At 38.7% G+C, this 21570-nt stretch overlaps 1 protein-coding gene across 2 annotated transcripts in view; it reads left to right on the top strand.

Annotated features, from left to right (window-relative positions):
• Positions 1 to 21570, top strand: part of LOC127423293 (E3 ubiquitin-protein ligase RNF43-like) — a 157963-nt gene that overhangs the window by 105899 nt on the left and 30494 nt on the right. For both annotated transcript variants that reach the window (XM_051667491.1, XM_051667483.1), the window contains exon 2: positions 14967 to 15089. In XM_051667491.1, coding sequence (XP_051523451.1) covers positions 14967 to 15089 — 123 coding nt within the window. The remainder of the gene's footprint in view (positions 1 to 14966; positions 15090 to 21570) is intronic.

The raw sequence follows: 21570 nt of genomic DNA, 5'->3' as shown, positions 1-21570 counted from the left end.
GCGAAGATTGTGTGCACAAAATTCGGTCATCATTCATTTTACCAATTGAAATTAGTCCAGCTCCGAGCTAGGCAAAGCATCCGCATTTTTAAAAAGCATTTAAAGACATATTTTTAAAATTAGCATTTGGTTAAAGCGTGTGTACACGCTTAACTACTATGTAGTTGAGCATTTGATACAATGTATTTATAATGTATGTACGTGTTGTTGCGTTGTACTTACATTTAAAGTACCTGCATTTAATTACATCTGTAGTTACACTGTTACACAGCAGATTGCTATTTTGAGATGCGGGTTGGCGCTGGTTTGGCGGCATGAGGGGGACCTACACAATATTAGGCAGGTGGTTTTAATTCATATGTCTTTAGAACATTCACAATATAGCATACAAGTCATAAGGACTACTGTTATGATAGTTTTTATGGTGCTTTTTGTCATTTTGGAGCTTAACATCCCCATTCCCCATTTATTTTCATTATTTGGAAAAGAGAGCCCAAGATATTGAATCAAAAATCTAACTTTTGTGTTCCATGAAAGAAAGAAAGTTAAATGGGTTTGGAAAAGAAACAGGTGAGTGAATGATAGATTTTTCATTTTCGGGAGAACTTTTCCTATAACTCTATTTCCTTGCCAAAGATAATTTACTGGCATTCGGCGCTTGGTGAGTGTTAAATTACCAGAATTATCAGCTTTAAAGCTTCTGACATAATTTAAGATGATTTATTCTGATGGCTACCCAAACGGGAGACCCATTAATTACTGATTTCCTCACACACGTCCTGGAAAAAATAAGGATTGAAAAACATCTAGACGCTGGATCCAGAGAAGAGATTGGTGGTGTGGGCGGAGGAGGGAGGCCTGTGTTTATGCGTTCGATCTTTCCGGGCCCGGAGGATGACTCGAGACGCTTCGCCCTCTTCTGTAATTATGTCAAAAATATACTTTAAAGCGGAATGATGTGGATCTGTGGCTGCGGAGGGGATTTTAAGGCTGATGACTTTCCCCTCCGCCTGTGATGGGGTTTCGGAACGCTGGCCAGAGACGCCCGTGACACAAATGAAGACGGAGAGATCCTGTTATTTTTTCTTGGTACTCTTGTTCTGTTTTTTTCTGCCCTCGTTGGTCCATCCGCTGGCGAACGTGAGGCACCGTGTCTCGTGTTTCCAGCGAGGTGGCGGCAGTCTGTGAAAGTGGAAGCTCCCTTGAAATCACTCCTGTTTACCTGAATCTCTTTTGGAATGTTATAGATATAATGTAGACGTTCTAAACATCTGACCCTTATGAGAGAGATTGTACTGGCTGCTCTGTGTAAACAGTACACTCTCCTATACAGTCTTGTGCAATAGGAACAGGTGCGACACTGTGTGTGAGATTGATACTGTAAAGAAGAATTCATTCTTTTCTTCTGCTGAGTGTTCGGATCACGGCAGCGATAAGGAGGATTTTATTGTAGAGATAGACCCAGTCAGAGAGAGAGAGAGGGGCGGGGAGGATGAGGAGGGGATCAGTAACTTCAAAGTGTGGTGGCAGCATTCCGCAACTCAACAATGTTTACACTGAGACTGCATTCCTGTCGCTCAATTCTCCATGCTGTTCTGGAAGGATCTCATCTCTCTCTCATATTTCTCCACATGTCCCCTCATATCATCTGACATTTTCCTAGTAATATCCAGTAGCACATGAAAGCCACTGTACAAATAACATGTCAAAAACAGGATGAGAGCAATCTTCGAAATGAGGGTCCCAAAAAGAGTTTTACAGGCTGTTGTCATTGGCTATAACATTTGACACTAACTGTACATTTATTCACTTTGCAGACACCTTTATCCAAAGTGCATTTCAGTTATAAATTGTATCAGTTAGTGTGATCCCTGGGAATAGAATCCATGTAGTTGCCTTGGAGTTGCTAGTGCTAGTTCCTTTGATGTCATAGTAGAACCTTTTAAGTTCTATATGATTCCATAGTGGTCCCCTCCAAGTTGTTATTGTCATAGTAGAACCTTTTAAGTTCTAAGTTCTATATAATGCCATAGACAAAACGCTTAAATTTTATATGATGTCATAGTAGTCCCCTTTACATTCTACGTGATGTCATAGCAGAACCTTTTAAATTGCTGTACGATGTCAAAGGAAAACCTCTCTCTCTAATGTCATAGTAGTGCCTTTAAGGTTCTGTATGATTCCATAGTAGTCCCCTTTAAGTTCTATATGATGTCCTATAGGGGAACCTTTTATGTTCTATATGATTCCATAAGAGTCCCCTCCAAGTTGTGCATTCTGTATGATGTCATAGGAGCCTTGTTTAAGTTCTATATGATGCCAAAGGAGAACATTTTAAGTTCTATATAAGTCCATTAGAGTCTCCTTTAAAGTTCTGTATGATTCCATTGTAGTCCCCTTTAAGTTCTAAATGATGTCATATAGGGGAACCTTTTATGTTCTATATGATTCCATAGGAGTCCCCTCCAAGTTGTGCATTCTGTATGATGTCATAGGAGCCTCGTTTAAGTTCTATATGATGCTATAGGAGAACCTTTTAAGTTCTATATAATGCCATAAACAGAACGTTTAAGTTTTATATGATGTCAGAGTAGTCCCCTTTACATTCTACATGATGCCATATAGGAGAACTTTTTAAGTTCTTTATGATGTCACAGGAAAACCTTTTTAAGTTCTATATGATTTCATTGAAGAACCTTTTAATCGCTGTATGATGTCATAGGAAAACCTCTCTTTAATGTCATATGAGTGCCTTTTAAGTTCTATATGATGCCAAAGGAGAACCTTTTAGTTTCTATATGATTCCATATAGGAGTCCCCTCCAAGTTCTACGTGGTTTCATCGCAGAACATTTTAATTTCAGTATGATGTCATAGGAGTGCCTTTTAAGTTCTATTTGATGTCATAGGCAAACCTTATAAAGTTCTAAGTTCTAATGTATGTGATGATGTCAGTCCCCTTTAAGTTCTATATGATACAATATAGTAGAACTGTATACATTCTGTATGATGTCATAGGAGCCTTAAGTTATATATGATGCCATCATAGAAGCTTTTAAGTTCTATATAATTCCATTGGAGTTAGAGGTGTGAATCTTCACTGGCCTCATGATTCGATTCGATTACGATTCAAAGGGTAATGATTCGTTATAAAACAATTCTCGATGCATCACGATGCATCTTGTCCTTCAATTTCTTTCTTTTTTCAGTTTCTTCAAAATTTGTTTTTTACTCTCTATTTTTTCCCTTTCAGCTTTTTATTTAATGCTGTTTTAATAAATCAGAATAAGTCACATTACATAAACTGGCCTTTTACATTCAGTATGAGCTGTGAACAAAACATGGAACATCCACAAGATTAAATAAATGGTTCTATAGTTTAAAAGATTATCTTCCGTTTCTTTCTTTAGAACTTTTATAAAAAATCTCTTAAAATCACAAGAAAAAAATATTGGTTCTCCATCAAAACACACTGAATACTATTACTTCAACTGATTATATTATTATTATTATTATTATTATTATTATTATTATTATTTTAAGCATTGTAAATCATTTAATAGTATTTAATTATTATTTATAATTAATCTATGCCATGCTATTCATTTTAATTTTTAACAACTGGAAGTTGCTGGTCCAGGATGATATATCTGCTTCTATGAGAGTGCAGCTGTCAGCTTCTCCTCTCCTCACCTGCGCAGGTGATAGTAAAGCGGTTTAAATAGCGCAGTTGTTGCTTCAGAATTTAACAAGCGTCTTGTATGAACTATTCCATCTGTTTGCTCGCACGACCCTGTCGCAAAAGCTACGATGGATTCAAACCTTTATCATCAGGTGTGTGTATTGTCCTGACAAGCGAGTGACCGGCAATGACAAAAGCCAATGAAATGGAGAGCGCGCAAGAGTAGAGGAAAAAAAAAGAATTAAATGAAAACATCACCAACATCTCCCGAACTGCTGCCTCGTCATTATATTCTTCTGTGTTTTCCCCTGTTGTGTGCAAATCAGTGCAATAATGGGTGCGAGCTCGTCTTTCATGTTGTTTGTTGGCATGTTATCACGAATAAACTCTCCCGTTGCTATTTGCGTGGGTTTGTGAAAGAATTTCGGGGCTCATAGTTTCATTTGGGCACAAATGGGCACTCGCGTCTTTGTTTCTACATCTGTCTTTGGCACGCGCCACTGCTCTACCGTGATTTAAACTGAACTCAGAATCGATTCTGATTCTTTTGAGAATCGATTCAGAATCGTTTGAGTATGAATCGCGATGCATCGCTGAATCGATTTTTTTCCCCCACCCCTAATTGGAGTCCCCTTTAAGTTCTATATGATACCATTTAGGAGAACCTATAACATTCAGTATGATATCATAAGGGCCTCATTTAAGTTTTATATGATGTCAGAGTAGTCCCATTTACATTCTACATGATGCCATATAGGAGAACTTTTTAAGTTCTTTATGATGTCACAGGAAAACCTCTCTTTAATGGCATATGAGCGCCTTTTAAGTTCTATATGATGCCAAAGGAGAAACTTTTAAGTTCTATATAAGTCCATTAGAGTCTCCTTTAAATTCTATATGATTCTACAAAGGATCCTTTTAAGTTCCAAATGATGCCATAGGAGGTCCCTTTTAATTCTATAGGAGAACATTTTGAGTTTTATATAATTCCATTGGCGTCTTCTTTAAGTTCTATATGATGCTATATAGGTGAACCTTTTAATTTCAGTGTGATGTCATAGGAGTGCCTTTTAAGTTCTATTTTCATGTCGTAGGTGAACCTTATTAAGATCCAAGTTCTATATGATGTCACAGGAGTCCCCTTAAAGTTCTATACAATATAGGAGAACTGTTTACATTCTGTATGATGTCATAGGAGTCTTGTTTAAGTTCAGTGTGATACCATATAGGAGAACTGTTTACATTTTGTATGATGTCATAGGAGCCTTGTGTAAGTTTTATATGATGCCATCGGAGAACCTTTTAAGTTCTATATAATTCCATTGGAGTCTCTTTTAAGTTCTATATGATGCTACAACATATTCCTTTATGTTCTATACAGTATGGTGTAATAGTACTCCCCTTTAAGTTCTATATGGTGTCATAGTACTCCCCTTTAAGTTCTATATGATGCAGTAAGTGAACCTTTTATATTCTATATGATTCCATATGAGTCCCCTTTAGGTTATATATGATAGCATATAGGAGAACTGTTTACATTCTGTATGATGCCATAGAAGCCTTAAGTTCTATATGATGTCATCATAGAACCTTTTAAGTTCTATATAATTCCATTGGAACTCTTTTAAATTTTATATGATGCTACAAAAGATTCCTTTTAAGTTCCAAATGATGCTATAGGAGTCCCCTTTAAATTCTATATGATGTCATAGTAGTCCCCTTTAAGTTCTATATGATGTAATAGGTGTAACTTTTATATTCTATATGATTCCGTAGGAGTCCCGTCCAAGTTCTACATGATGCCATAGCAGAACCTTTCAATTTCTATATGATGTCAGAGGCAAACCTCTCTTTGATGTCATAGGAGTGCCTTTTAAGTTCTATATGATGCCATAGGATAACCTTTTTAAGTTCTATATGTCATTGTAGTCCCCTTTATTTTCTACATGATTCCATATAGGAGGCTTTTTTAGTTTTTTATGTCACAGGAAAACCTTTTTAAGTTTCTTTTATTCTGTGTGCCTTAGGAAAACCCCTCTTTGGTGTCATAGGAGTGCCTTTTAAGTTCTATATGATGCCATAGGTGAACCTTTTAAGTTTTAGATAATTCCATTGGAGTCTGCTTTAAGTTCTATATGTTGCCGTATAGGAGAACTTTTTACATTCTGTATGATGCCATAGGTGAAATGTTTTCTCTTCACAGTGTTTGTCACTGTATGTTTCAAGACTTTTCCCCAGTATTTACCACTTTGGGGGAAGAAGTAGCTAACCAGTTCAGCTGTTAATTATCTGGTTGTTTAAGCGTTTGTAATTGATTGGTTCTCAGAGGTCAGATGGTTGCCATGGAGTCTGTTTGTGTGAGCGAGTCGTGTTTACGCTCTAAAATAAAACAACAATAAAACAGCCGTGTCTTGATGTGGCCGTTTGGATGAGAGCTTGTATATGGAAGGAGTTTACGATGACTCTTTCAGTCTGAGAGCACCGTGTGTTTGATTACGGGGTTTCTCATCATCATTTGTGGAGAAAGACGTTTTGTGACAGCTCGTACTTTCATCTCTCCGCGCACTATATGAAGTATGGAGTGGTGGTGGCGTAGTGGACTAAAGCACTGAACTGGTAATCAGAAGGTTGTTGGTTCGATCCCCACAGCCACCACCATTGTGTCCTTGAGCAAGACACTTAACTCCAGGTTGCTCCAGGGGGATTGTCCCTGTAATAAGTGCACTGTAAGTCGCTTTGGATAAAAGCATCTGCCAAATGCATAAATGTAAATGTAAGTATTACACAAAACAGAATAAAAGACAACAGAAGTTAAAATGTTAATCTTAATTAATCTTTAAGGGCTTTGTTCAAATCCCCAACCCTCAGTATGAGCAGTGGTAATAAGGACTCTTGTGTCTTCCCCCATGTGTTTACTGTAATTCGCTGATTCATTCAACAGTTTTTTTTTTTTTTTTCTCAGCGTTTGAATGTGAGAAGCTTGTGAACTTACTGTCGATTCATGCAGGTGAAGTTACCCAGACTCTATCGGCTTCATTTTGTGATGTCTCCTCGTCTTCTCTTCTTGAAAACCGCCACAATACCTTCTAATCCAGCTCATTGAGTCAGCAGACAATCCGACTCTGCCGCTGTCATTATGCCGGGCTCATTATGGTGTGGGTTTCCTGCTTCTCAATGGGATCTGGAGCGAGCCACTGAAGGCAACATCTGTAATCTGAGCTCACTGCTGTTTTGACAATAGCTCTAATACCCTCGCCAACCATCACACAAATCATTTTTACAGACTCAATCCACTCTGTTCTCTTCCCAACAGATGGGTTGCGACCAAAAATGGGTCACAGGTCTCCTCTGATTGGGACAGTAGGGAAAAAAAGCAATGCTAGATGCAAATAATGAAATGCTAATCATGTATAGCTAGCAAAATACATAGACTTATCATCTTTTAAAGACGCCAAGAAGTTGAAGAATGCATTTTTTTATTGCTATGTTGACACATTTTCCAATGAAACGGGAAGTTTAGGTGGGGAATATCAAGGGGCTCTTTCTTTTTTTTTTTTTTTTACAAAAATAGCTAACAGTTAGCATCACAGCCAAGAATTACGATTTGCTACTTGCTATTCTTAGTCAGTTACAGATGTCATTAGTGGGAGGGACATTCTCATTCTAGAGAGCATTTGATTGGACAAACATCTGTGAAGTGTAAGAAGTAATCAATATTGTTTGATATGCTTCCAATAAGTGAAAGACTGTGCAAATTCATGTATCTGCTATATGGGTCAATGACGTTATGCTCATTTTTTTTTTACATTAAAAATGCAATTCACACCAAACAATAACTTGAGAACCTTTACTATGATGAATATGTTTTCGATTTTTGAGTTCAAAGTCATTTTGATAAAAATGTTTAAGTGGTGTGACTGTCTGTTGACAGTTTACAAAAAAATAAATGTCTCATTAAAAGCTGAAACTCTTGACAAAGACATGCTGGCATGCAAGTAGTTTGGAATAAGCTTTATCATTGTTCCTTAAAAAATAAGCAGTGAAACAATTTTGTTTTAGAGTATTATTAATAATTAAATCAGGTGGTACAGTTTTGGTGACATTTTTATGAAAAGGCATTTCATAAAAATGTCACCAAAATTGCACCACCTGACTGAATTATTAAATTATTATAAATAAATTATATTTAAAGTATTCATTTTTGGCACTGTTGGGCGGCACGAGGAGGACCTACACAATATTAGGCAGGCGGTTTTAATATTGTGGCTGATCGGTGTGTGTGTGTGTGTGTGTGTATATATATATATATATATATATATACAGTTGTGCTCAAAAGTTTGCATACCCTGGCAGAAATTGTGAAATTTTAGCATTGATTTTGAAAATATGACTGATCATGCAAACAAAACTGTCTTTTATTTAAGGATAGTGATCATATGAAGCCATTTATTATCACATAGTTGTTTGGCTCCTTTTTAAATCATAATGATAACAGAAATCACCCAAATGGCCCTGATCAAAAGTTTACATACCCTTGAATGTTTGGCCTTGTTACAGACACACAAGGTGACACACACAGGTTTAAATGGCAATTAAAGGTTAATTTCCCACACCTGTGGCTTTTTAAATTGCAATTAGTGTCTGTGTATAAATAGTCAATGAGTTTGTTAGCTCTCACGTGGATGCACTGAGCAGGCTAGATACTGAGCCATGGGGAGCAGAAAAGAACTGTCAAAAGACCTGCGTAACAAGGTAATGGAACTTTATAAAGATGGAAAAGGATATAAAAAGATATCCAAAGCCTTGAAAATGCCAGTCAGTCCTGTTCAATCACTTATTAAGAAGTGGAAAATTCGGGGATCTCTTGATACCAAGCCAAGGTCAAGTAGACCAAGAAAGATTTCAGCCACAACTGCCAGAAGAATTGTTCAGGATACAAAGAAAAACCCACAGGTAACCTCAGGAGAAATACAGACTGCTCTGGAAAAAGACGGTGTGGTTGTTTCAAGGAGCACAATACGACGATACTTGAACAAAAATGAGCTGCATGGTCCAGTTGCCAGAAAGAAGCCTTTACTGCGGCAATGCCACAAAAAAGCCCGGTTACAATATGCCTGACAACACTTTGACACACCTCACAGCTTCTGGCACACTGTAATTTGGAGTGACGAGACCAAAATAGAGCTTTATGGTCACAACCATAAGCGCTACGTCTGGAGAGGGGTCAACAAGGCCTATAGTGAAAAGAATACCATACCCACTGTGAAGCATGGTGGTGGCTCACTGATGTTTTGGGGGGATGTGAGCTCTAAAGGCACGGGGAATCTTGTGAAAATTGATGGCAAGATGAATGCAGCATGTTATCAGAAAATACTGGCAGACAATTTCCATTCTTCTGCACGAAAGCTGCGCATGGGACGCTCTTGGACATTCCAGCACGACAATGACCCTAAGCACAAGGCCAAGTTGACCCTCCAGTGGTTACAGCAGAAAAAGGTGAAGGTTCTGGAGTGGCCATCACAGTCTCCTGACCTTAATATCATCGAGCCACTCTGGGGAGATCTCAAACGTGCGGTTCATGCAAGACGACCAAAGACTTTGCATGACCTGGAGGCATTTTGCCAAGACGAATGGGCAGCTATACCACCTGCAAGAATTTGGGACCTCATAGACAACTATTACAAAAGACTGCACGCTGTCATTGATGCTAAAGGGGGCAATACACAGTATTAAGAACTAAGGGTATGAAGACTTTTGAACAGGGGTCATTTCGTTGTTTTCTTTGTTGCCATGTTTTGTTTTATGATTGTGTCATTCTGTTATAACCTACAGTTGAATATGAATCCCATAAGAAATAAAAGAAATGTGTTTTGCCTGCTCACTCATGTTTTCTTTAAAAATGGTACATATATTACCAATTCTCCAAGGATATGCAAACTTTTGAGCAAGACTGTTTATGTATGAATATGGCAAAAAATATCTCAATATTTTTCAACCTATTGATGATATTCAATATATATCTCGATAATTATATATTTGCTCTGAAATGGCATGTGATTTTTTTTTTTTGTAGCCAAGTAGATTCAAAATATTGGTAACACTTTCTTCAAACCCCATATTTATAATGATTTGTAAAGGCATAATAATGCATTAGCGGGCCTGGGTATCTCAGCGAGTAAAGACGCTGACTACCACCCCTGGAGTCGCGAGTTTGAATCCAGGGCGTGCTGAGTGACTCCAGCCAGGTCTCCTAAGCAACCAAATTGGCCCGGTTGCTAGGGAGGGTAGAGTCACATGAGGTCACCTCCTCGTGGTCGCGATTAGTGGTTCTCGCTCTCGGTGGGGGCATGGTGAGTTGTGCGTGGATGCCGCAGAGAATAGCATGAGCCTCCACACGTGCTATGTCTCCGCGGTAATGCGCTCAACAAGCCATGTGATAAGATGCATGGATTGACGGTCTCAGACGTGGAGGCAACCGGATTGAGGCGAGTCACTACGCCACCACGAGGACTTAGAGTGCATTGGGAATTGGGCATTCCAAACGGGGAAGAAAAACATTATATAATGCATTAGCAATGTCTCATAATACACCTTATAATAAGTTATAACTAATTAGAAATAATAATTACAGTTATAATACATTATAAGATTTCCTCTATTCATAGATATACTTTAGAGTATAATGCATTATAACACAAGCAACATCCAATGTTAACGCAGCAGAAGCTAATAAAGTTAATCGTATATAAATAAGTATGAATGCAGTATAATGCCTTTGCAGTGCATTATAAATATGGGCTTCATAGAAAATGTTACCAAAATATTTAATGCATGAAATAAAAATCTAGTTAAAATAATAACTAGAGTTTTTTTCTTCTTCATTAAGTCAAGTCGTTTTTATTTGTAGGCCTATAGCGCTTTTCACAACACATATCATTTCAAAGCAGCTTTACAGAAAACGATGCTTTAACAGAAAAAGAAGCTGTAATATAGTAATGTCTTGGAGTCATAATAATGTGGTTTGATAAGAAACGTGATTGTAAATTGTGCCTTAAAATAAATAATTAAATAAGCCAATAATATTTGTATTTAGACCCCCCAGTGAGCATTAACTAAAACAAAGGAGAATGATATTTAATCATTTAAATTCAAATGCAATTCAAAATATTGAGTTTCGAATTACAAGTAAAATAAGATCTGTGGTAAAAATTACTTGGAGAGACGTTTACGTTTTGTTCTAGAACATAAATTACACACAGTCAGACCTCAATTGTAGACCCCTGTTGTGTCTTTTACAAATGCATGTTGCTAACCCATTGCTAATTAAGGTCTACAACATTCGTCCATGCTCTAAAGCGCGTAGCTCAATGCTTATGGTAGTTGTAGCCCTTAATTAGCATTGTGATAGCAACATGGGTTTTAACAGGGTTTAACTCGCTAGAAATTCAAGTAATGTATGTTTTTAGGTTCAGTGGATAATCCAAAGTACTATTGAGCAGGTTCTGATACATAAAAGACACAACACCTTCAAAATTTACATTCGAGGTATGACTGTGTAATTTATGGTCTTGAACAAAACGTGAAAGCATCTTCAAATAATTTTAACCAATCTAAAACTGCTATTATAAAGCCCATAGGAAATACTTGAGGGAACTCATGGCTCAAATGCTAATTGCGGGTTTTTGGAGTAGCACCTAATCACCTCTGTTATCTTTATTGACGTGCTCTTTAGGAAACATAGTGGCCAAATAAATGTGCATTAAAATCTGTTTTACTATTTGAACTATTTCCTTAACATAGAAATAATAATACATTTCAGTAGTGCAAAGCCTGTGAGAAAGCCCTCTGTTTGTAATGTTAGCTTTGAACGAGTGTAAATTGAAGGGTTGATGTGAGGTATAGAGGAAGAAAAACTGAAGCGAGAGACTCGTGCGCTTAAACCGGACTGGCAGCACATGAACAAACTGTGTTATTGGCAGAAGAAGAAAGCAGTTCCACAATAAACTGTTTATTATCTGTGCTGTCCGTCATTTGTTTTCAAGGCTGCTCGATTTACAAGTATTTTTAGCAGTTCGGCTGTGGTTGAGGAGATGACGCTGGAATTTCTTTATATGCCACTACAAAGCCGTAGAAAGGACATCTTGTCCCAAACCGTTCTGTGGGAGACATAACGGACAGCTCGGACAATTGTCAATAATCTGTGCGTGCCACCGTTTGATTAGTGTATGGTCGTCGGGTTTCGAAAAGCCAAATGGAGTGTCTCTTGGGGTCGGAACCGATGTCGTTTTTAGATTCCTGAGTCTTTGTGAGACAAAAATACCTAGCGGTGATGATAGGCTGCGTAAGACTTGTGTCTTCATGGTAAATCGAGCTGGTATATGCAGGGCAGAGATAATGATTAGCTTCATGCCATACGCCGAACCGTGGCTCCAGAAGTTTGAGCTGGTTTTACTAGCAGTACGGCCTGAGGGCCGCTGAGAATCATGAAAATGGCTCTTCATGTGAGAATTCGTGAGAGGAGGTTTTGTGGGATTATAGAGGCACTCCAGATCCAGCCGTTAAGATGTCTTTCTTAATTTTCCACTTTATTTTGGTTAAAGGGCCACATATCCTCTTAGGCTAGTACAAAAACAGTTGCGTAGAGACTTCAAGCCTAGAATTTGATGACTGTCACTAACTGAGTCAACCACAGTGAAGAATTACGTTAGTACTGCTGTATGCGTAACAGATGCTGTTTAACGTGCATGAAATTCTCTCAACTCCAACAACTCTCTCTAACTCTCTAACAACTTTACAGCTTAAATAATACACAATTTTTAACAAGAGAATTAATGAAAGTGCTTTAATAAAATGATAAGATTCACATTTCTGCATTTAATCCCTCCAAAAATTATTTTATTTTTTTGGTTTTTTTATTTTCTCCCCAATTTCGAATGCCCAATTCCCAATGCCTCAATCCGGGTGGTGGAGGACGAATCTCAGTTGCCTCCGTCAATCCACGCATCTCATTACGTGGCTTGTTGAGAGCGTTACCGTGGAGACGTAGCGCGTGTGGAGGCTTCACTCTATTCTCCGCGGCATCCACGCACAACTCACTACGAGAACCGCATTATAGCAACCACGAGGAGGTTACCCCATTTGACTTTACCCTCCCTAGCAACCGGGCCAATTTGGTTGCTTAGGAGACCTGGCTGGAGTCACTCAGGACACCCTGGATTCAAACTCACGACTCCAGGGGTGGTAGTCAGCGTCAATACAAGTGCCTCACTGTAACCTTGATTTTTCCTTTTTTTTTTTTTTAAAGAAAAGGAGGGACGAGTGGAAATTAATTTGTGTGGTTATCAACATTAACCTCCTGAGCGTGACTGCTGTGTGCATTTTCCATTTCCCATTCTGATTTGTAACTAGTAGCACTTAATAACCAACCAAAATGTTTTTAAATTGGCATATCAAACGAAACTAGAGACTCTACTCTTTATAACTAAACAGGTTTCGGTGAAAAAACTCGAAGAGATTTCTTACCAGAGGCACGTTTGGTGTCCAATAGAAGCGCTTCAAGGAAATCAGCGTCATGTTGTTGTGTCATGTGACTCGGTGCGCCAGAAGTTTAACACTTAAATGACAATGTAGAGTCATGTGAACAGTATTCAGTTGGTTTAAATTAATTTAAATTATGCGTCGCGTATAGCGAAGCCAAAATACAACGCTGGGTCGCACGAGGTTATGCATCAAATCTGGTCAAATATTCTCTTAATAGAATTCTGTGGTGGAAATGATGCTGATAGAAATTAAATTTTTATAACGTTTTTGGAATAAAATTATCACCTTTGTCTTGCTAAGGCTATGTTCGTAACAAACATTTTAAGTATTCTAAATACAGACAATGAATTGCATAATTTGGCAAAATTACAGCCTGATTGGAAATGATGCCCAATAAAAATACTGTACTCACAAGTGATATTTACCTTTAATTTTCTTTATTTTCTTCAAACATCCCTTCTCAAGCATGCTCTTCATTGACACTTTTGTCCATTTTTTTTTTTAGTGTTTGATATTTAAAGTCTTGGTCTAGGTCTTGGCTAAAACAGTAAAATATTATATTAAAAGACATTTGAAAAGTACAACAAATAAATGATGAAGGCCTGGTAAAAAGTTTCCAAGTCAGTTTTAATGAGACCTTCATATAGCAAAATCTGTTTGTTTTCATAAAAATCAACCCCTGGGACATGAAAGTGTGATGATGGTTCAGTTTCACCATTAATAGAAGACAAATGACTTGACTTTTGTTAAATGTCTAGTCTAGCTTTGATTTCTAAATAAATTCTCCATCATGTACTAATAAACCGGTGCTCCGCTGGGGACATCTGACCTCCTGACCTCTGAAGATTCTGATTAATTTATTTAGAAATCACACACAACTGAATGAAACCGATATAAAAATAAATGCGTTAAACATGTTGTTTCTCTGTCAAGAGAGTTTAAATGTTATATTTAGATGCATCATTTCCGTCCTTCTCCACTTCTTTCCCTCGTCCCAATCGTCTGTGGTTTTGATTGACATGCAGCAGCCCATGTGTCTGAATGATGTCATCATCTCTGCTGATGTGCCAGCTGCTGATGTCATCGGCTCAGTTTCATGTTGGGATTTCCGCTCGGATGGGTGAGAAAAGGGGACAGTGAGTCCTGCAGAAATCTTTACACCAGTGGTGGATTTGGGGTGTTTTGCATCAGCTAATTAATATTCATGAGGCAAGCTGATAAGGTCTCTCTCTGTCACACACGTCTCTTTTGACTTTTTTTGATAAGGGAACTATTAGTCAAATGCACACCCACATGCACAGAAAAGGTTGTGTATCGCCTTCAACATCAAAGAATGATCAAATACTAAAGTCACAGGCCGTGTGCTGCTGTATGTGTCATTTGAATATTTTCTATTTCATTTTGTTTTATGAGGTTTATGTAGGGCAGGGGTTCTCAAACTGGTTTTGCTTCAGGATCCAGATTTGACATTGGACATCAAGTGGCGACACCACACAGTACCAAAACTGTTTATCATCTATCAGTACATTATCTCACTTATTATATCACTTATCACACAGCTACTTCACAAATTAATAAATGGACGGAAATATTGATTTGAGTGTAAATGGTTTGATTATATGAGAAGAAAGAGCGCTTGGAGTGGAGTTATTGAGTATGTTTTTTCAAAACCCCCATGAGCTGCGTCATGTTTGACTTTTCTAGTGTGTATGTATTCTTGATTGTCTCTTTCGGTCTCTCTGCAGTCTCACCCGTTGTCTCTGTGTAACACCAGTGAGGACGAGCGTCAGGAAACCATCTTCATCAGCATTGTCAAACTGGAGAGTCCCGAGAGCAAAGTGCCACAGTGTCAGCCCCTACTGGACAAAGTAAGACTGTCATATTCTACCCTTCTATCCCCCTTTTTTAAGTCCACGTATATTTTTTGCAATACCAAAACAGAGTCATATTTTAGTTCTCATGACCATTTTCCACCCTCTATCTGACCTTTAGACTGAAACGGGCTGTTTTGGCCACCTTCAAGAGTTCGATATGTAAATTAACTTTTCAGCTTGACCAGACTACAAGACCAGCTTAACCCTCAGAGACCCAAGCATTGATATACAGTATATATATATATATATATATATATATATATATATATATATATATATATACACACACACTCACTGAGCACTTTATTAGGAACACTATGGTCTTAATAAAGTGCCCGACGTGGTCTTCTGCTGTTGTAGTCCATCCACCTCTAGGTTTGACGTGTTGTGCATTCTGAGATGCTACTCTGCTTACTAAAATTGTACAGAGTGGTTATCTGAGTTACTATAGCCTTTCTGTCAGCTCGAATCAGTCATTCTCCATTGACCTCTCTCATCAACAAGGCGTTTCCATCTGCAGAACTGCCGCTCACTGTATGTTTTTTTTGTTTTTGGCACCATTCAGAGTAAATTCTAGAGACTGATGTGTGTGAAAATCCCAGGAGAAAAATACTCAAACCAGTATTTTACAGAAATACTCAAACCAGCCTCAATCATTCATTCATTCATTCATTCATTCATTCAGCAATCATTCCATAGTCCAAATCACTGAGATTACTTTTTTTTCCCCATTCTGATGGTTGATGTGAACATTAACTGAAGCTCCTGACCCGTACCTGCATGATTTTATGCACTGCACTGCTGCCACACGATTGGCTGATTAGATAATCTCAGGAATAAGTAGGTGTACAGGTGTACCTAATAAAGTGCTCAGTGAGTGTGTGTGTGTGTATATATATATATATATATATATATATATATATATATATATATATATATATATATATATATATATATATATATGCTGTATGACCCTAGATCATTACGGCTGTGGTTCGGCTGCAGGCATGAGGCCACCGTTAATCACAGCCGTGCTGATTTAGGGCCAACAGCATGATTGCAATTGTGATATTGCTTATATGCAACAGTTCACCGAACAAGTAAATAAAATAATGAGGAAAAACTAAGGACTGTCACAAAAAAAAAAAAAAAATTTACATTTACGCATTTGGCAGACACTTTTATCCAAAGCGACTTACAGTGTACTTATTACAGGGACAATCCCCCTGGAGCAACCTGGAGTTAAGTGCTTTGCTCAAGGACACAATGGTGGTGGCTGTGGGGATCGAACCAGCATTCTTCTGATTACCAGTTATGTGCTTTAGCCCACTAAGCCACCACAATTACTTTTTACGCCACTGATTGGGATCTACCATGGCTAGTTCAAAAGATGTGCTCATTCCTCTGTTACTAATTCGAAAACGTCACTTCAGAACTAGTTTGACAAGGAGGAGGGCATGGCCAGGTCATGATGGAGCATGGCCGGCACTGAATCAGCTGATCAGTGGGAGAGCGAGATAAAGGGCAGCCGGAGGCACTGGAAAAAGAGAGACACACGTGGCCGTGTTGTGTGTGTGTCCTTATGTTGGTTTAAGTTTATGTTGTCCATTAGACTTTATGTTGACTGCTCAGCCGGTTCCCGCCACCTCCTCCTTGTCACAGACAGCATATACCGTGTCCTAACCAGACGCTATGCTGCGACACATGATAAACAGTATCTTTTCCATGTTAATAAGAGTTTTTGATAACCAGCCACGACATACGACGAGCGACAGCGACGGGGCTTTCTATTTTTGGAATGGTTTCTATTTCTGCGACGTCACGCCGGGCAGCGCATTCAACAAATGGGTGTAAATTTATTATTTTAACAGTATTTTACAGCTGGCATCTTCACTAGCTGGTTCTGAACAACTTTATTTTGGCCGAGGGTGTCACACACCTACCGAAATTTGTCCTTGAGGTCTCATTCTCTTCAGCGAGAACTCTGTCACACACACACACACACACACACCAGTTCAGAATGGCAGAGGGGTGACAAACCAGCTCATTCTCACTTTCTGTCCGCTTCTCTGTCACGTGGAGTTTGGCGAAATAACAACAGATGTAACGCGCAAACATAAACCGTGGTAACATACTGAATTTGGAAACGGTTTATAACGTAACTTTGCTCTGTGTATGTGTATGGTTGTGTATTTATCCTGCATATACGCAGTGAGAAAATGGGGGGGGCGCCAAAGAGAAGGCCGCTGCCACACTCCCCAAACACCCCCTCACCCCCCCAGAACAGGGGTGCCAATAGGGATCTCGCCTAGGGTGCCAGAACGGTCTGAGACAGCCCTGGTTAGTTTAACTGTATTTCCCAGCTGTAGTCTAGTAGTAATCCGAGCGATCATGGAGTGAGAAGCAATTGTCGATGACCTTAAAGAAACCGCTCGCTGACTGGCAGCACTGACTCAAATGAACGTCAACTGAACTCGCTCATAACACACAAAAATGGTCTTTTGTTGCCACTGCTGGCTAAAAGATTTATTGTCACATGGAAAAATGAAAAGAGATGCGCCTGGACCTCATTTACACATCTGCGCTGCTCTTACAATTCAGTTTAGAATGCCGCAAGCACAAGTGGAGTGATACAAACAGTAAAGAGACATCAGCACTCATGGAACAACTCTCGTTCAATCGGTTCGACTAACTGAATCAGGTATTTATGTTAATTTGCTTTAAACAATTGTTGAAATTCTGCTACTCTGGGTCTCTGAGGGTTAAACCGGCTAAGACCAGCAAAGCAGCTTATGCTGGTTTAATTTTTAATATTGCTCTTTATAAAGTTTAAATGTTTTTGTTAGTAATGTAGTTTAACTTGTAGCTACATTAACTTAAATTATGAGCAATTTGTAGCTTGACTAGCAGTGTTTTCAAAGTAGTTTACTCAATATCGTTGACTGAGAGAGAGATAGACGGTTGTCATAATTTTTGGCACATTTGTTCGTCATCAGATCTCTCTTCCAGAGAAAGAGGTATGGAGGTGCCAGGCAGAATGTTGGCAGCAACAGCAACTCATGTTCTCATGGCACAAACGTTGTTTATTAGCTGGATTAGCTTGACATCCCCACAGCGGAGCCTGAGATGAAAAGAGTGATCTCAAAGAGACTGGGTGTTTGGGCATTTTCCACAAGATTCTGGCACTGGACGTGAGAAATTTCAGATATGGCTGTCACAGCACTCTCATACTGGGATTAGAGAGCGACAGAACTTTTGTTCCAAACCTTAGGTAGCTGCCTCGATGCGTAGTGTGTATATAGGCAGCTACCTTTTAAGGCGGCCCAGCTAACATATGGCCGGCGGGCCAGTAGCGGACCACCGGTGGCACAGCTGGCGGCCCATCGGCGGACACCGCCTTCGGTTCGCCGCCGTTTTGCTCATCGTTTTTCCAGCGGACCACCAGCGACAACTGCTACTTTTCCGACAGTGGTTCGCTACTGGTCCGCTAGTTAATAATAAATTCTTTCTGGTGGCCCACGGTTGGCCCATGGTTCATTTATTTGCTCACGGTATATCCAAAATAATGGGGGGGGGAAAATAAATAAAAAAACATAAATAAAATAAACACCACTCTGAATAACCATAGCAAATGTATTCGTATTTTCAGTGTACAGATTTAAAAAAAAAAAAAACAGTAAATACATGGTAATAATACATCTTTGATAGCCTACATTTTGGATGAAAAAAATTGGTGCTCTATCATGAACGAGCACAGGAGATCAACGGTCAGTGAACATTCTCACTAAATAATACATTAGATTTCAGTTTGTTTCTCACTAAGCCTTATCGTATACTTTCATAACAATCATGAGTCTCATGGAATAATTTATTAGACTTCTGAATTATACTTTTGTGTTCTTTTGAAGCTTGAAGAGGTGGTCGCTACTTGGAGTGGGTGTGTCGTGTAGTGGGTGTTCCTTGTCATCTTGCAGGACGCAGACAGATACACTTGGAGCCGTGTGCATTGTTGTGTACGAGAATGTGCTTGTGTAGTGGATGTTTTTGGCCACCTAGCAACATGCTTCAAACCATTCAAAACAACTGAACAACTGCATAGCAATGCTTAAAACAACTTTTTGCACCAGCCTAGGCCTGGTTTAAAAGTGTCATTTCTGCTGAAAGATCTTCTCATGCCACATAGCTGGTATCAAGAGAGGTCTTCACAAACACGCTTCCTCACATTCCTGGTGGTACTGTGGATAACGTATGTCGCTTTCATAAAGCGTCCCAGTCTGGGCTCGTCCAGCAACGCTTGTCTCGGAATGAAAAGAGTTCCAAATATTTACCCAAAGCTCCTCATAGTCTCCCACACAATCCAAACATCCCCTGCATCTCGGTTTCGAAGGTCTGCACCAAACCATCAAAGGTAAAAGCTGCAGAATCCAACACAATGTGATTATGAGCGCGCTCCTCCAAAAATAAGCGGCCTGTTATTTCAATACCAGTAAAGGGCTTTAATCCACAAAATGCTGTTTTCATATCGAATGAATGGAGCGGGTGTTTAAGTGTGTCTTTTGTGGGAACATGAGTCAGAGCAGACAGACCCATGCCTCAACATGCTCTCTTAATAGTGAACATTTCTCGGAGATGCCCCTCTTTTCAATAAAACACCCCCTATTGGCCCACATCTAATCCTGTTTGCTTTTAAAAATTGAAACATAGATAAACTGAAAAGCAAAGAAAGACTGTGCAAATGCGTGTGCGCGCGTGTGTGTGTGTGTGTGTGTGTGTGTTCCAAGGTCTGAGGCATGAGCTAGTCAGCCCCTACTGGTAGATACCGTAACTACACCATTTTGGGGACAAAAAGCATCTTTCTCTGTTGACGACCATTCAAAAGTATGTATTATGATTTAACTAGATAGGGAAAGTTTGTCAAGTCAAACTCTGACATTGGCTTGACGAAGCCTGGCCTGAAAGTTTATAACAAACAGGCAGACCAACAGCAAAATATTTAATCACTAAATTTAATAATTTATTCACCTCTATATGTTCTTGAAATAATTTTAATAATTAACCCTTGTGCGTCAATAAAAAAAAAGCTACCTGGAGGACCTCAGAGGACAAAATTGTCCACGTCAAAAAACTGCCATAAAAATATTATATATATAAATATTATTTTCCACTTTCACTGACTTAGATTTTTTAACCAACATCAGTCCTGATCATAACTACCAAATATTCATTCATTTTCAGGATTTTAACCCTTTAAACGGCAGTTTGTTTACATAATGCTACTGTTGTTTTTTTACACACGCACACAAATTTCTCAATACACACATAAAAAACACACTCTGACATCCATACCAACACACCCACACAATTTTAGCTGCATCATTTATTCAATTGTCCTGCAGTGCTCTATAATACAGCAAACAGAGAATAGGGGAAAAGCATGTATTTGCTCCATAGGCTAAACATGAGAAAAATGGCGCCATCTGGTGGAAAATATTACAAATGTAAATTTTGAAGCCAGGGCTCCGGAATGAAAGCATAATATCATAGAATTCATGATTTTATGCTTTAATGGCACTGGGATCAAATATGGCAGTTTTAATGGGGACATTTTTGTCCTGAAGGTCCTGAGTGTAACTATTTTGTGTACACAGTGTATTATAGATGTATTATAGGAACTGAGGTTGAAATATCAAAATTCCCCCCAAAATACACACCTTTGACAAAATGTATGCCGTTGGCATTAACGGCCAAAATGATCGAAAAAACAAAAATGAAAAAGACAAAAATGTCCCGAAGGTTGCACAAGGGTTAAGAAAGTGCTCCAGGTAACACTGGCTAAAATAAAACGGCTTGTGTTCAATGCCTCTAAATCCATATGATTGAGGCTGCTGCCATTATGTTTTTGTACATCACGTCACAACTGTTAAGTTGGAGCTTTTATCGAATTCTAAGTTTACAGTGAGTTCTACAAAGACGTGAACAGTGTTTACAAGTTGGAATCTTGTCATTAAAGTAAATGACGTAAATGCACCATAAAGGCCTTGTGTGGGTTTGTTTACATTAGAATTTAAAGATTTGGAGTGTGAATTATCTTGGCTCATTTGAACATTCTGTCAATGTAAGTCTATGGGATCTTTCCAAGATTTGATTGTCCGCTGTGCAAAAACCGGATAAGTCGGATCAGTTAGAAAAGTCATATCAGCCCGAGTCAGAATAGCTTGAAAGTCTGTACCAAGTTTGATGGATGTAGCTTGAAAGCTCTTGGAGGATGTACATTTGGAAATCTCGGCCTTGGTTTATAGGGATTTTGGAAAAAAAACCCTAATCAGTTTTATCAAGCCAACATAATAATTTTTTTAGAAACAACATATAGGGGAAGAGTGGGGTAAGATGAGCCGATTTTTACATACTCATCATTTTGTCTCCTGTTCAAGGAAGAATAAAATAAATAGCACTACCTATCTCAAGGTGTCTGCTA

The sequence above is a fragment of the Myxocyprinus asiaticus genome, chromosome 3 (assembly GCF_019703515.2).
Source record: "Myxocyprinus asiaticus isolate MX2 ecotype Aquarium Trade chromosome 3, UBuf_Myxa_2, whole genome shotgun sequence".
In the NCBI taxonomy this organism is placed as follows: domain Eukaryota; kingdom Metazoa; phylum Chordata; class Actinopteri; order Cypriniformes; family Catostomidae; genus Myxocyprinus; species Myxocyprinus asiaticus.
Note: the sequence above shows the minus strand (reverse complement) of the source record. Positions and strands in the feature narration are given on the sequence as shown.